The sequence below is a fragment of the Tamandua tetradactyla genome, chromosome 7 (genome assembly GCF_023851605.1).
Source record: "Tamandua tetradactyla isolate mTamTet1 chromosome 7, mTamTet1.pri, whole genome shotgun sequence".
Taxonomy (NCBI): domain Eukaryota; kingdom Metazoa; phylum Chordata; class Mammalia; order Pilosa; family Myrmecophagidae; genus Tamandua; species Tamandua tetradactyla.
This window is the reverse complement of record NC_135333.1, coordinates 37937375-37951108: the sequence shown is the minus strand read 5'-3', so window position 1 is coordinate 37951108 and position 13734 is coordinate 37937375. Positions and strand designations below refer to the sequence as shown.

The following is a 13734-nucleotide window of genomic DNA, read 5'->3' as shown; positions in this document are numbered from 1 at the left end:
AAAGGTACCTAACAGGGGTTCACTACCTCCCACCCTCTGCTTTCTCTTCGGGACAAAAAGTGGACCTCTCACCTTCCCAGCAGCTCAAGTAGCCTGCTGGTCCAATCTCTGGGCCAGCAATCCTGACATACTGCAACTGCTGGGTCCCTGCCTCCTGTATCCCCACTCAGCCTTCCAAAAGGTCTCTGAAAAGCTCGACTCTGCCCTGATTCCTGCAGACAGACCTCCACTCTGTGCTGTCTTCCTTGACCTTCAGGGCCGCACACCTTCCAGCCTGGCCCTCTGGGCTCCTCTAGCCTGGAACATCTGCTCCCCCTCCCTGCCTCCTGACTCCACCCCTTCTCTCCAGGCAAAGAAGCAAGGAGGCCTGCAGAGGCCCAGCTTGGCCGCTTGTTGCTGGATTGCTCTTGGATTTCCGGTTCATGTCTCAGATCCTTTGACTGTGAACTGTGGTTAGGAAGCCCACATGTCCCGCAGGGCTGTGGTGAAGATTAAATGAGGTGATCTAGGAAAAGGGCTGAGTCCAGTGCCAGGGAGGAGGAAAAGACTTGCACAGGGGAGTTCTCAACAGTTAGGGCCCCTCACAAAGCCTCTCCTCACCCCCTACCCCCTGCTACCATAGAAAGGGGACCCCAGGCAGTGGAGGAGGATCCCTGAGGGTCTGGCCCAGTTGTCTGCTCCTTCCTCTGGCCTGGGGCTGACCTGGGTTCAAGTCCAGTGCATCAGCTTCTTCCCAGCCTTGTTGCCACCCCCACCCGACCCCCACCCCTGCATTTTGGTCCTAGGGTGCACACGCACATCGTCTTCTATTTCATTCATCGCCCCTTCCTCACCCATCTCTGCTTCCCTTGCCTTCACTCCATAGACCTGCTCCCCAGAGTTTCTAATGTCTGAAATTCCAATCACCTTCCCAGCCAGTTACCGACATGACTGAAAATACGTATATATAGTAACGCTTTGGGAGTGTCTTTAAATGTTTGCATAAACAGCATCATGCAATAAATCTCATTTTCCTTTTCCCCACCACTTCCAAGCTGTATTTCTCAGAGTGCCCCATTATGTGAGGCTCACCCAGTCCCCAGCCAGGGACACCTGTGAGGGTTGGGGGGCACAGAAGGAATCAAGTCGTCCCTGTCCCACTGCAGACAACTGTCATCAGTGCCATCCTCTGTACCACCCTCTGAATGCACAGGTGGATTTCTCTGGGGGATTTAATTTCTCTCAGTGCCCTTGGCTTGGTTTCCAGAACCTCTGCCCAGCTTACAGGGTTGCAGGCAAGTTATTTGGCCTCTCAGAGTTTCTTCCTAGATGTATCAGTGCCCTGGTTGCCAGTGGGTGTGGTGACCCGTATACCCACAGCTGTGTGAGCTCAGCTGGCAGCTGCAAACAAAGCCCTTAGCACATACGTTTCCCTTCATGCTGCTGGCCCCTGACAAACACTGCTGCCACGGCTGGCAGCTGATGGTGGCTGGGGTGTCTGTGCTTGGGAGTGTGGCAATCAGGTGTAATGGCTCTGTGGGTCCTTTTATGGAAGTCTTCTCACATTATACTGAAAATCTGCAGTGTAGAGAGGGTGAGTTTTAGGAAGTCACTCAGGTGTGGGGGTGCTGCCTGGACCCCAGACCTGCCTGTCACATTTCTGCCTGGTCCCAGCATGAGCACAGCTGCAGAATTGGCTAGACTGACCCTGAAGGGGAGGTGAGGTGGCTCCAGTGATGCTACATCTTGGCTGTCACTTTCCCCAGTGCCCCAAATTCTCATTGTAAACGGGTGCAGGAATGATGTGTTTGCCAAGACTTGCAGACATCAGAGCAAGATTAGACCCCTCGCCAGGAGTCCAGCCACCTGGAAATCGGGGACTGCCATCTGGAGATGGGTCCCGGCCACCCACAACCTGCAGCCACACCTGGGGCTGGAGTGGGATGGTGTCCTGGGGCCTCATTGGCTGGGGCAGCAGGTGACGCAGCCCGGGGCGAGGCAGGGCAGGGGTTACCTGGGCCTTGCCTGGGTCTCCCTCCCTGGAGCCACACCCTGGCCCAGCCCTGGCTCTAAACCCTTGGGGATCTCTGAGGCCCCATCACAGCCCTTTCTGGACCGCTCCCCCTTCTTGGCCTGGTGTGGCCTCACCCGCCATGGGCCGCTTCTTGGAGGAGGAGGGCAGCTGGAGCTTGTCCTTCTCCGGCTCCGGCTTCCTGGGTCTCTACCACGTGGGCGTGACCCAGTGCCTGCGCGAGCGCGCCCCGCGCCTCCTCCAGGGCGCCCTCCGCTTCTACGGCTCCTCCTCAGGAGCACTCAACGCCGTCGCCATCGTCTGCGGCAAGTCGGCAGGTGCATTCCGGGCTTCTGCGGGCGCGGAGGGGCTGGGAACCGGGGGACAGACCCTAACAGGAAGCTGATTAGGGACGGGAGGAGGGTGGGTGCGCAGGGGCCGTGGGTTTTCACAACTCCTTCCTGGAACTTTGTCCTGTCGTCCTTATAACCGGCTTGTCCTCCTTGGCCCCTTATGAGAAGCTGTGGGCTCGGGACTGTGGTTCCCCCATGGAGCCGAGGAGAGAGTTGAGACCCAGAACCAGGAAGTCTGATCCCAGGGCCAGCTGGGGGTAAAGGCGGACAGAGGGTTTGAACACAGATCTGGGCACAGACATCCTGCGCTGGAAAGGCGAGGGCCCTGGGTCCCCATTGCACCCCTGGGGGGCACAGGAGGTCTCCTCCCACCCCTCAGACTTCTGCTGCTCCCACCTCCTGGGCTTGGTCAAGCACGTGCAGCAGCTGAGCCTGGGTGTTTTCCACCCGGCCTTCATGCCCGTGGGGCACATCAAGCAGCAGCTAGAAGAGAAACTGCCCGGCAACGCTCACGTCCTGGCCTCCCAGCGCCTGGGCATCTCGCTGACCCACTGGCCTGATGGACGCAACGTCATAGTCACCGACTTTGCCACCCGTGCTGAGCTCATCCAGGTGAGCAGGTGCTCATCCAGGCCCGGCAGGCAGGGGATGGCTCCCTTGCTCACTGAAGTGATTTCCAGTTGCTTCTCTGGTGCAGACATGTCCTCAGGAGGTGGGGAGGGGAGGCAGGAACTTGTGTTTCCTGGGTTTGTTTAGAAATGAGGAAAGCGAGGTGCAGAAACAGTGGTGATGTGCTCCAGTCATGCAGGGAGGAAGGGGTGGGCTTAGCTTGGGGTGAGGAAGCCCCTGGTGGCACAGGGAAGGACAGGGCGGAGGGCCAGGGGCAGGCAGTCTTCAACCTGCTCTTTCCAGAGTGATGCCTGCCCAGCCCCCACCCCATACAGCCCCTGGAGGCCCTTTCTGGCCTGTGGGCAAACATTTGTGGACTGTGTATTATGTGCCGGTCAGTGGTATAGGCGCAAAACAGTCAAAATCCCCTTCCTCATAGAGCTCATCTTCTAATGGGTAGAGGAGGACTAGAGGGGACAGAGTCACCGCATCTCTGGGTAATGGATCAAGAACTAATGCAACCCTGAAATAAAGCGGAGAGCATGACAGAGAGTGCCCAGGAAGGGAAAGAGAGGCCCTGCCCTCCCTACCTGTAAGGTACCCACTGTGGGGATGGTCAAGAGGGCCCAGTAGGGACCCAGTCCCTGGAGAGCTCAGATGGAGGGGGACAGGTCTCTACCCCATGTGGCCTCAGCTGGAGGTGGGAGTCCTGTGCTGTCCCATCTCAGCTCTGCTCCCTTTGCCACTGGGGTCTGTGACTTCTACCCAGATGGGGTCCCTGGCCCAGAGTCTGACTCATCTCATGCCCCAGCACAGTGCAGGGGGCCTGGCACCAAGGACTTGACCTGAGTCTGTGCCAACCAGGACACGGGTGTCGGATTCTGAATGTGGGTTGGGGAAGGAGGGGTCCCTCACTGTGGGCTGATGTCCCAGGACCCCTGAGGATTCCTAAATCCTGAAGTCTGTTCCAGCATCCTTGTCGTGTAGGGCGCACAGTGCAGGGCCCGGCTCATAGTAGGTTCTGGAACCCTGGGCTGCTGTTACTGTTATTACTCAGTGGGACTGAGGCTCTCAACAGCATTTCCTTCAAATTAGGGCCAGGACAGGTTCTGAATCTCCCGAGGGCATCTGAGGGATGTCTCCAGGTGTTCCGTGAGGAAAGATTTTGTGTTCTATGAGTTTGGTAACCTCTAGTCTGGTGGTTCTCCACTGGGGACAATTTGGTCCCCCAGGGGACATTTGTCAATGTCGATGATCACGAATGTGGGGTGTGCTGCTGCTGGAACCTAACAGGCAGAGGCCAGAGAGGCTGCCCAACATCCCCCAGTGTACAGATCGGCCCCCACCATCTAGCCCTGAAGTCAGTGGTGCCTAGAGAGGTGGAGAGACCCTGCTTGATGTTAAGTGTCTTTTTCACTGTAGAACTCATCAGGACCTTCATGGGCTGCATGGACAGGGTTTCTCAAATGGGTAGAGAACACAGGGTCTCTTGTTTGAGGTGCATGTGAACGGATCCTTGTCCAGGGAACACACTTTGGCAAATAGCCTCAATTGTTGATGGAGAATCCCTGCAGAAAGAATGAGGGAGAAACAGTACTTGCTGCCTCTGTTGACTCTTAGTTCACAACCCAAAAGGAAAGAAAACCTGCAGCAGGCCCGAGGCACCCAGAGTCCAGTCCACAGATGCTTCTTCTCTGGCCTCAGGCCCCTCTACCCTCAGGGCTGGCCACACATGCTGGGAGGCCATACTGGGAAACCACATCCAGGGAGGGTCAGAACCCAAGGGCACATGAACACTGGAATTCTTCCCACTTTTTCCTCTTGCCAGGCCTTGATCTGTTCCTTATATTTTCCTTTCTACTGCGGGGTGATTCCCCCTGAATTCAGAGGGGAGGTAAGTGCCCTCAAGAGGTTTGACTACTGAGCCCCTGCCCTGTGCTCTGCGCGGCCCCTGAACATGCAGTTGGTGGGTAGAGAGTGGGAAACCTGCATTTCTTGAGCACCTACTGTGTACTAGGTCCTCCCCACTCTCCTGTGGGGATTAAGAAGAGTCCTGGGCCAGAGTGGTCCCTGACCCTCAGGGGAGCCAGAAGTCACCTGCTGTAGCTTGTTCTCAGCTGACGGCTCCGTGGCAGCACGGTGGGAGGGCAGGTGTCCCAAGGGGCAGTGACGCCCACCCGCCCACCCACACTGCAGCGCTACATCGATGGGGCTCTGAGCAACAACATACCCTTCGAGGACCCTAACTCCACCATCACAGTGTCTCCCTACCATGGGACCGTGGACATCTGTCCCCAGAGCACGTCGGCCAGCCTACATGAGCTGAATGCCTTCAACGCCAGCTTCCAGGTCTCCACAAAAAACTTCTACCTAGGGTTCATCTCCCTCTTCCCCCCAAAGCCCGAGGTAAGTCTGGTAGCCCCTCACAGGGCATGGGGTCTTGGCCATGATCAAGAGCTCCGAGCATCAGGTTCTTGTGTCCCTGGGACCTCCATACCAGCCTTAGGGCAGTGAGGCCTCTTGCAGTGATTTGCACAGCCAAGGAGAGCCCAAACAGGACTGGCCTCCAAAGTCTGGGCGGAGCCATGTCCTGTGTCTTCTTTGCCTCCCTGGGAAGGTGTTGACTTACGACCAGCACCTCCAGCAAGACAGCAGACCAAAGCTGCCTCTGCCAGCTTGACTTCCAGCCCTCACTTTCCCTGTGCCCCTTGTGACAGGCCAATGAGAAGGTACTGCTGTCATCCCCATTTCTCAGGGGCAGGGGGACACCAGGGATCAGAGAGGTTCAGCCGCTTGTTCAAAGTCACACAGCCTGCAAATGTTAAACCCAGAACTCAACCCCCACCTGCTCCAGTCCTGTGCTCTACCCTGCTGCCCTTTGAATGGGGTCAATTGACCCAGCATTGTGGAGGCAAGGTTGAAGCTCAGAAAAAGATGAGTGAGAGCATCTCACTCTGGTGTTTCTGGAAGATGGACACTTTAACACAAACAAATTGTCATACCATACTTCCCCACTCCACCTGTGCCCTGGCCTCCCCCATCTCTTCACACCTCTTGTGTTTGCATAGTACTTTATAACTGAAAGAAGAAGGTCGTGGTCACTTTCTCTGAGCCTCCCAACAGCTCCTAGGTTAGCAGAAAGCAACTGCATTTTACAGATAAAGAAACAGAGGTTCCCAGGGAAGTGGCAGGGCCATCCTGAGGTCACACAGTGAGGGGACGCAGAGCCTTCTGGGACCCCCTCTAGAAGAATTCCTACACAGAAGGGCAGTTGTGGCTTCTCTGAGTTCCTCTGCCCATCACAAGCTGGATCCGTAAATGAACATCAAAGGGGCAAAGGGACCCTCTGACCTAAGAGTGCCAGGTGATGTCCCAGCCACCCCAGGCCAGGGGAGGGAACTGAGGTGGTGGGGGGCAATAGTCTGGACCAAGAGCCCCCAGCGAGAGCATCTCTGAAGAAGGAAGGAAAGAGGGGGGGAAGCAGCAGGGGTGGTCAGTCTGCCTGCACACCTCTTGCCTTCCTGGCCAGCACTGGCCTCCCCAGGGTCCCTGAGCCTTGCCGACTGGGTCACATGGAGAGTGCAGGCTGGGATGGTCACCTCCAGTTGAAGGCAAGTCTCTGGCCTGGTCCCATTGGCTTGGGGGACAGATTTGGGCCTGTGCACCCCCACTTGCCCTGTGTGTTGGCAGATTGTGGCTGACTACTGCAGACAAGGCTACCTGGATGCCCTGCGATTCCTGGAGAGGCGTGGTAGGTGTCATACCCCTACACAGCTGACTAAAAGAGGGGGATCCTACTCCCATGAGTCCCAGGTGGATGCTGCCTCCAGGGCATTTGCACATTAGGAACCTGAGCCCACCATTCTATTCCTCAGCTTCGCTCTGGGCTTGGCCTGACCAGGTGACCCAAGGAGGAATGACACAGAGGCCCCGCTCTGTCCACAGGGAGCTGGGGGCCCTGAGGGGGAACGGCCTGGGCTGTGGGAGCCCAGAGAGGGCACTAGCCCAGCCTGGGGGACAAGAAAGTCTTCCTGGAAGTGGTGACAGATGATCTGTGCTTTGATTGGTTATGAAAAGTGTGAAGGTTGTAGACAGTAGAGGAGAGGGCATCCTAGGCAGAGAGCACAAGAGCACAGGTACAGAGGCAGGTACCTTGAGGGAACAATAGCTCAGAGTGGCAGGAGGTGTGTGTGTTTGAGTGTGTGCATGTTCATGGGTGGTGAGTTGGCCAGAGAAGTCTTCTGACTGGCAAAGCTTGGAGGTGATCCCAGAGGTTCACATTTCAAGGTGCTTTTTCAGGCATCTGGCTTTAGACCCATGTCCTCGATCCCCTGAGCTGGAGCCCAAAGCCACCAGAACAGGAGGAAGCATTGGCCGAGCACTTGATGCATACCCAGCTCTGGGCCCAGCTTTACATATTTATCTCGGTTAATTGTCAGAATAATCACATGAAGTAGGTCTTAAGTTGCACATAAAGGGAAACTGAGGCACAGAGTGATAAGGTCACCTAGCTTGCAGGAGCCAGGATTTGAGCTCTGGACTATGTCCTCAGGGTCTGGCCTTTGATTGGCCCCTGGACAGTGGACAGAAACAGAAAGTAGGGCAGGGCTGGGGAATGCAGGATGGCGTGATTTGGGTTGAGCCCAGAATCCATCCCACAGCAGGTCACCAGGGCTCCCACAGCAGGTTACCCAAGCCACCTGGGGGGTGGGGTTGGCTTGGGCAGGGTGGAGAGCCAGAGGGAGTCATTTTTACTGTGAGGTTCCAGGCAGGCTGACCTGTCATATCTTCCCCCACCCCCGCTGCCTCAGGACTCACCAAGGAGCCGATTCTGTGGACTTTGGTGTCTCAGGAGCCCCCTGTCCCAGCCAATAGGGCCTGGGATGCCAGCTGTGACCGAGGCGAGGAGGCAGGCCTGGCTGTGGACTGGGCAGTGCCCAACGTGGTGGTCAAGGATGTGCCCAGTTTTGAGCAGCTTTCCCCGGAGTTGGAGGCCGGTACTGCCCCTCCCTTCCTGTGCTTGCTCTCCTACTAGGTGCCCTCCACTCGGGGCCGGAAGTCATGGCCTCACCTTAAGGTGCTCCCCACCCAGAGGAGGACAGGATTCTTCCATTACTAGGTACCCTACTTCCCAGGTGCCACTAAGGGCTTCTTGCATGTTGTGCCATCCAGCCCTCACCACACCCAGGTGTAATTCACTGATGGGGAAACTGAAGTTTGGAGAGAGAGTACAAGGGACTCATGTAAGTGTCAGACCTGCAATGACATGGATTCAAACCCATGTGAACCCAAGAAAGCCAGGCCTTTGCTCACTGCCCTAAAAAAGGTCAGGAGGGGCTGAAGAAGATAGAAGTAACCCATGCAGAGGTTTCTGGACTTCCCAGATAGAGATGGACTCGTTTCATCTTCCCTAAAACACCCCAAGGCTGGTAGTGAATTATCCACATTGTACAGATGAGGAAAGTGCAGCACAGAGAGGCTAAGTGACTTGTTTAAGGTCACACAGCTAGCAAGTGGCAGAAGCAGGAGTTTTCTCTGAACCATCAGCCTGTTGTCCTGTTTGGTGACACAGATGTCACAGGTATAACAACAGGAAAGAACAGGGTTCCACAGGCACATGTAATGGTGGTGGAGGTAGGTTTGAGCAGTGTGTAAGTGAAACTTGAAAGGACTTGACCAAGCAAAGGGAGGAGGAAGACCAGCCTGTGGGAAAAGTATGCAGCATGTGCAAAGGCCCTGGGGAAGAGAGAGGAGAGCTGGGAATCCGTAGAGCTCTTGTACAGAGGCTGAGGGGCAGGGTAGCAGAAGTGAACTCGGGTGTGGGGGCCTCGGAAGCCTGGGTAGGTGGCCTTGAAAGGTTCAGGAGAGAGGTGGGGAACCGCTGAGGGAGTGTATTCGGAGTGAGGGTGGCCCTTCCTTTCCAGAGCTCTCTTCCTGACTTGTAGGCCTGCAGTTTTCTGTGCTGAGATGGGAGGGAGAAACCAGGAAGGTGGGGGACTGGGAGGAAAAGAGATGCAACCAAAGGCAGAGTAGCTACACTGGAGGTGGGTGACAGGAGGGGGGATATGGCTGGCGCCTTTCCAGGACTGCAGACCCTGTGATGGCCTGATCTGCACTGAGCCTCTGAGATCCCAGCTCAGGGCTCTGGAGCCCTGGATGCATCCCTGCAGCCACCTGGGGGTACCAGAGAGCCTCTTCCAGCCAGCCCTTCTCTGGGATGGGACTTGGTATCTGGCTGGGACTGCCCTTTACAGGTCTCTTTTCATCCTTACACCTGTCCAGGTAGGTTGGTCCTACAAGTACCTCCATTTTACAGGGGAGGCAGCCTGGGTGCCTGGAAAGGACTTGTCTTCAGACACGTGGCAGGTTTGGGTGAAACCAGATCTATAGTCTGTGTCTTGGCAGCAGGGGCTGGGGCCGGGGCTGTGTTTGCTGGTGTGAGCTGTGGCCTGAACCATGGTTAGAGGTCGGATTTTGGTTCCTTGTGCCCCCCACCCTGCCCTCCATGGCTCATGTTCCCACAGGCTGGTCTCTTCTACTCTGATCAGTTCCGTAAACAGGCACTTGGGAAATGATCACTGTGGTCACAATTGCAGCTGTTGTTAATGACAACCACTATTGGTACTATTATCAGGGAGGTGTGGTGGGGGCACATGTTCCATTCTGGGGGCCATGACAGACTTACCAGGGGGCAGGAGGTGTAGAAAAGTCTCAGAATCTGACAGGTCTTGAGTCCATCCTGGCAATGGTCCTTACACGAGTGAGTTCTTCACTCTGAATCTCAGTCTCTTCATCTGTGTAAAGGGCACACCACGCACCTCTCATGAACAGTTGTGAAGTCCCTGTGCTGATGGCCTAGCTCCCTACTGGCACATGGTAGGGACTTGACCAATGATTACTTCCTCTGCAGAAGGGGTCACCATGTGGAGACTGCATGAGATGGGGACAGGCCCTGACTGCCTGTCCTCAGGGTGACATTGAAAGGAGCTGGCTGGAGGGTTGGGTGGTCTCCCCTCCATGGCCACCAAGTAGACTGGGACATACTGGGCTTCTTTTGTAGCACTGAAGAGAGCGTGTAAGAGGGACCCCAGCATCTGGGTCCGCTTGTCCCAGATGGGGCCTGGGTGGGCTCTGAAATACCTGCTGCTACTCTGCACGCTGCCCTTTGAGTATGTCTACTTCCAGAGCAAAAGGTAAGGCCAGGCTGGGGGTCCCAAGAAGAGGCTGCTTTGTGGTCAGGGTTCAGGTGGAAACAGCACCATGGCTGGAATGTCGGTGGCAACCTAGTGTGCAGAGCTGGGTGGGGGCAGAGCCTGGCTGCCCTCCCCCACTTCCCAGAATTGGCTCTGTGACCTGGAGCCCTGCTGCTCTCCTCTGCAATGTGGGCCCTAAGGGGAGGCCATGGGGTACCACGAATGGAAATTTGGGGAAGCCTGGCCCTGCCCTTTGTCCCATCCCTCCATTTCTCAGAGCCTCAGAGGCAATGTGCCTTTCTTAGGAGTGGGTCTGGCCCTGTTTTGCTGTGTGGCTAAGGTCAGTTCTCTTGACCTCTCTGTTCCTTGCATAACTTTTCCCATTAAATGATACCCTATAGTCAGATATATGTTTTAGGAGAACCCCTGACTGCCACGAGGAGAGTGGATGAAAGGGTGCAGATGGGGGCGGGGGTTGACCTGGGGAAGAAACACTGAACTAAGTTGGGACAAGGAGAGCAGGGGAAGGTAGGACTGGGATCCAGAGGAGGTCAGAACTGTGGTGGAGGTGTCTTTGAGTGAGCGGGGAGGGGTGGGAGGTGGGAATCTGAAATTATGTCCCAACATGACACATGATGAAATTGAGCTCATGGCCTGCCCACGCCATATTGCTAAAGATCAGGGGAGCAGTTTCACCCCCAGGCTTTCCCTTTTGGCCAGCATTCCACTGTCTGTGCCCTGTGGAGTTGAAGAACCTAAGGGCTCAGCTGCTTCCACCAAGTTCAAGTCCATCAAGGATCATCTCTGACCTCTCAAGCCACCACAGGCACCTCTGTGGTCCCAAGCTTCTCTGTGGTGGTGGGCAGCACTACTTATGCCCTCCTGACCCCTGCCCCACTGCCTGTGGGCCTAGTGTCCTGGCTTGGGGACCCTGGGACTCTTCTCTGGGCCTTGGGGATGATGGTGGATGTCAGGGTGCACCCGGGAGGAGCTGAGTCTGTTCTGTTCTCCAGGGTGGTGGCTTGGCTGCCTGAGATGCCTGCAGACCTCAGCTGGATGCAGGGCCTGCTGAGAAGCTGGACCCTCAAGGTCTGTTCCAGGGTGAAGGCCCAGCTCAGGCCAGTCAGGTGAGATGGGAAGAAGGGCCTGTGGGCATGGACCTTGGGTCCCATAACGTGGAGCACAGGGTCTGTGCTCAGTGGGGAGAAGCACCCATGGCTTCCCTGGACGCTGGGTCGGGTATTCACACCCATGTTCTTCTGTCCATCTGTCCATGCAGCCATTTGCACATGTGTTTTGTGCCCTGCTGGTTGCTGGACGTGGTGGCTGACTATCTACCTAGTTCAGTCTGCATGAGCTGCCTGATGGCCTCACTAAGGCAAAGGTCCACAGAAGGCCAGTTCCCTGCCTTCTGGGTCACTCCTTCCAGACAGCCCCTTGACAGCCCAGGCCAGGCTGGTTCCTCTCCTTGGACCTGTCCCTTCCACTAGCTGGAGATCTGTCAGTCCTCCTACACCCACTATCAAAATTCTTTTTTATTTAATTAAAGAAATCAGTACAGCCCCCAGGAAGTGAACACACCCAGAAACTTTCTGTCCTCCCAGCTCAGCCAGAATTCCTGAGAAAGGTGATTCAGGGCTGACCATGTGTAGGGGACAGGATGGCCCATGCTGGCTTCACTTGCCCTTCAGGAACCCCGAGACTTTCAAAATTTACACTAATGAGTTTTGGCTGCTCTGCAGTGTTCCTGTCCCAAGGCCCCTGGAAGCGGGCCCCCTCCAGCCTGGACCAGCTCATCCTGCAGAGTCAACCCTGGAGCCTCTGATCACACATCAGACTTGAGGGCACTGGGGTTGGCCAGCCTGGGGACTGGCCTCTCCTGCCCCTGTTCCAGCCCTCACCCTTTGTGGTCACATCTGCCCTCTAGGCTACAAGTGATTCAGATATAAGGGTGCAGCCTGCTTTTGACTTGTGTTCTGGAGCTCAGAGACCAGGGGGGAGGGTCCCCTTTTCTTTCTGCAGAGCAGAAACATCTGCAGAGCAAAATTGGTCCCACCAGTCCCACTGGAGCCCCCCCAACCCTATTCTCTGGGGCTCATGTCCTTCTCTTTGGATTGAGGCTTGGCTTGCTGATGTGTCCCTGGGATACAATATGCTTGGTTCACCTTGCACACACAATTATGGTTCCATAATTTTTTTATTGGGGAGGTTTGAAGGCAGCATTTGCTGGGAAGAGGGCCTAGGGCCCTGTCGTGGAGTTATGTTTGCAGGGCCCTTTACAGAAGATGAGAAAAGGCCAAATGCCCAGATGAGAAGTCAGAGAGCCAATGGGAATGATGGAGACAAGTCTTCCCAACTTTGGATTTTTCCCTGCCTTTCTCTGTTCTGCCCTGACCCCCAAGGGGTCTACCCCCCCCCATCTTTCCCCTTTGGGCAGTCTTGATCTCTGATTTCCTATTGGATCCATCCAATGGGAGACACCAGTAGGAGACAGGAAGGTGGGAGGAATGCAAGCTGCATTTGATTTTGTGGGGCCACACCAGAACCCCTGCCTCCCCCACCACAGCCCCTCCCCTATATTCCTTAGGAGTGTTTATGATCTTGCAATTGCCTTCTGCCCTTCCCCATTTACCTCTCTCTCTCTCTTATGCAGAGAGGATGCTCCAGACAGCCGATCTCCCCCGGCTGCTCCTGAGAGTCACTGGTCTTCCTGACCTCAGAGTAGAATCTACTGTCTCTGACCAGGTGCTTAGGAGATGCCAAATCCAAGTAGAGATGGGAAGGGTAGAAAAATAGAGGTGTGAGCAAGGGAAAAAGGGAACAAATGAATAAATATGAGAACAAAAGAGATAATGAGTCATCATTCATCTATTTATTCGCTGTGCTTATACTTAAGGTGTTACAAGGTCTGGGGACAAAGTTGTAAACAAAACTTTCATTTTGGGTTGGGGGTATGGGAAATGGGAAATGGCAAACAATAAGTTTGTCTCAAGAAGTGATAGTGCAATAAGGGAAATAAACCAAGGGGAGAGTGACGGTGGGGATGGAGGGGGCAAAATTGGACCGGGTGGTCTGAAAGGCCTCTCTGAAGAGATGATATTTAAGCTGTGATCTGAGGATGAGTGGCAAGGAACTGATAGAAGAGGATTACAGTCACAGAACAGCATGTGCAAAGGCCCTGACAAGAATGGAGTTGTTGTGTCCAAGAAATAAGAGGCAGTCCAGTCACATCAATGAGGGAGTACACTAGAGGGAAGGTGCATGGGCAGGACAGTAGCTGGCTTGTGGAGGGCAGATGCTGCACAGCTCCTGGAGTCCTCAGAGAAATCAAGACTTCAGCCAAGGGCTGGCAGCAAGAAGTTTCTTGACTAAGTCACAGGAAAGAATTCAGGGACTACAGTGTGCACAGCTAAATAGATTAATAAGCTCTATGTCAGAGTGCCCCAGGAGATTTTGACTGGATGCTGGAAAGCCCTGGCAATTCTCTGAGAAGTTGAGACCTTGCCCATGGGCTGACACTGCGAAAGTTCTTGACTGAGCTGCAGGAAAAAAGTGAGGACTAGTCAGTGTTGTACAGCCCAAAACCTTA

General features: G+C 55.2%; 1 protein-coding gene across 1 annotated transcript; it reads left to right on the top strand.

The window, feature by feature from the left end:
• The first annotated feature begins 2132 nt into the window (after nt 1-2132).
• LOC143690423 (patatin-like phospholipase domain-containing protein 5) lies at nt 2133-12859 on the top strand. The gene is made up of 9 exons (XM_077168190.1): nt 2133-2328; nt 2723-2955; nt 4781-4846; nt 5149-5358; nt 6643-6703; nt 7764-7949; nt 10013-10145; nt 11159-11272; nt 12799-12859. Exons 1-9 carry the CDS (start codon nt 2133-2135, stop codon nt 12857-12859), a joined length of 1260 nt encoding a protein of 419 aa, XP_077024305.1.
• The last annotated feature ends 875 nt before the right edge of the window (nt 12860-13734 follow it).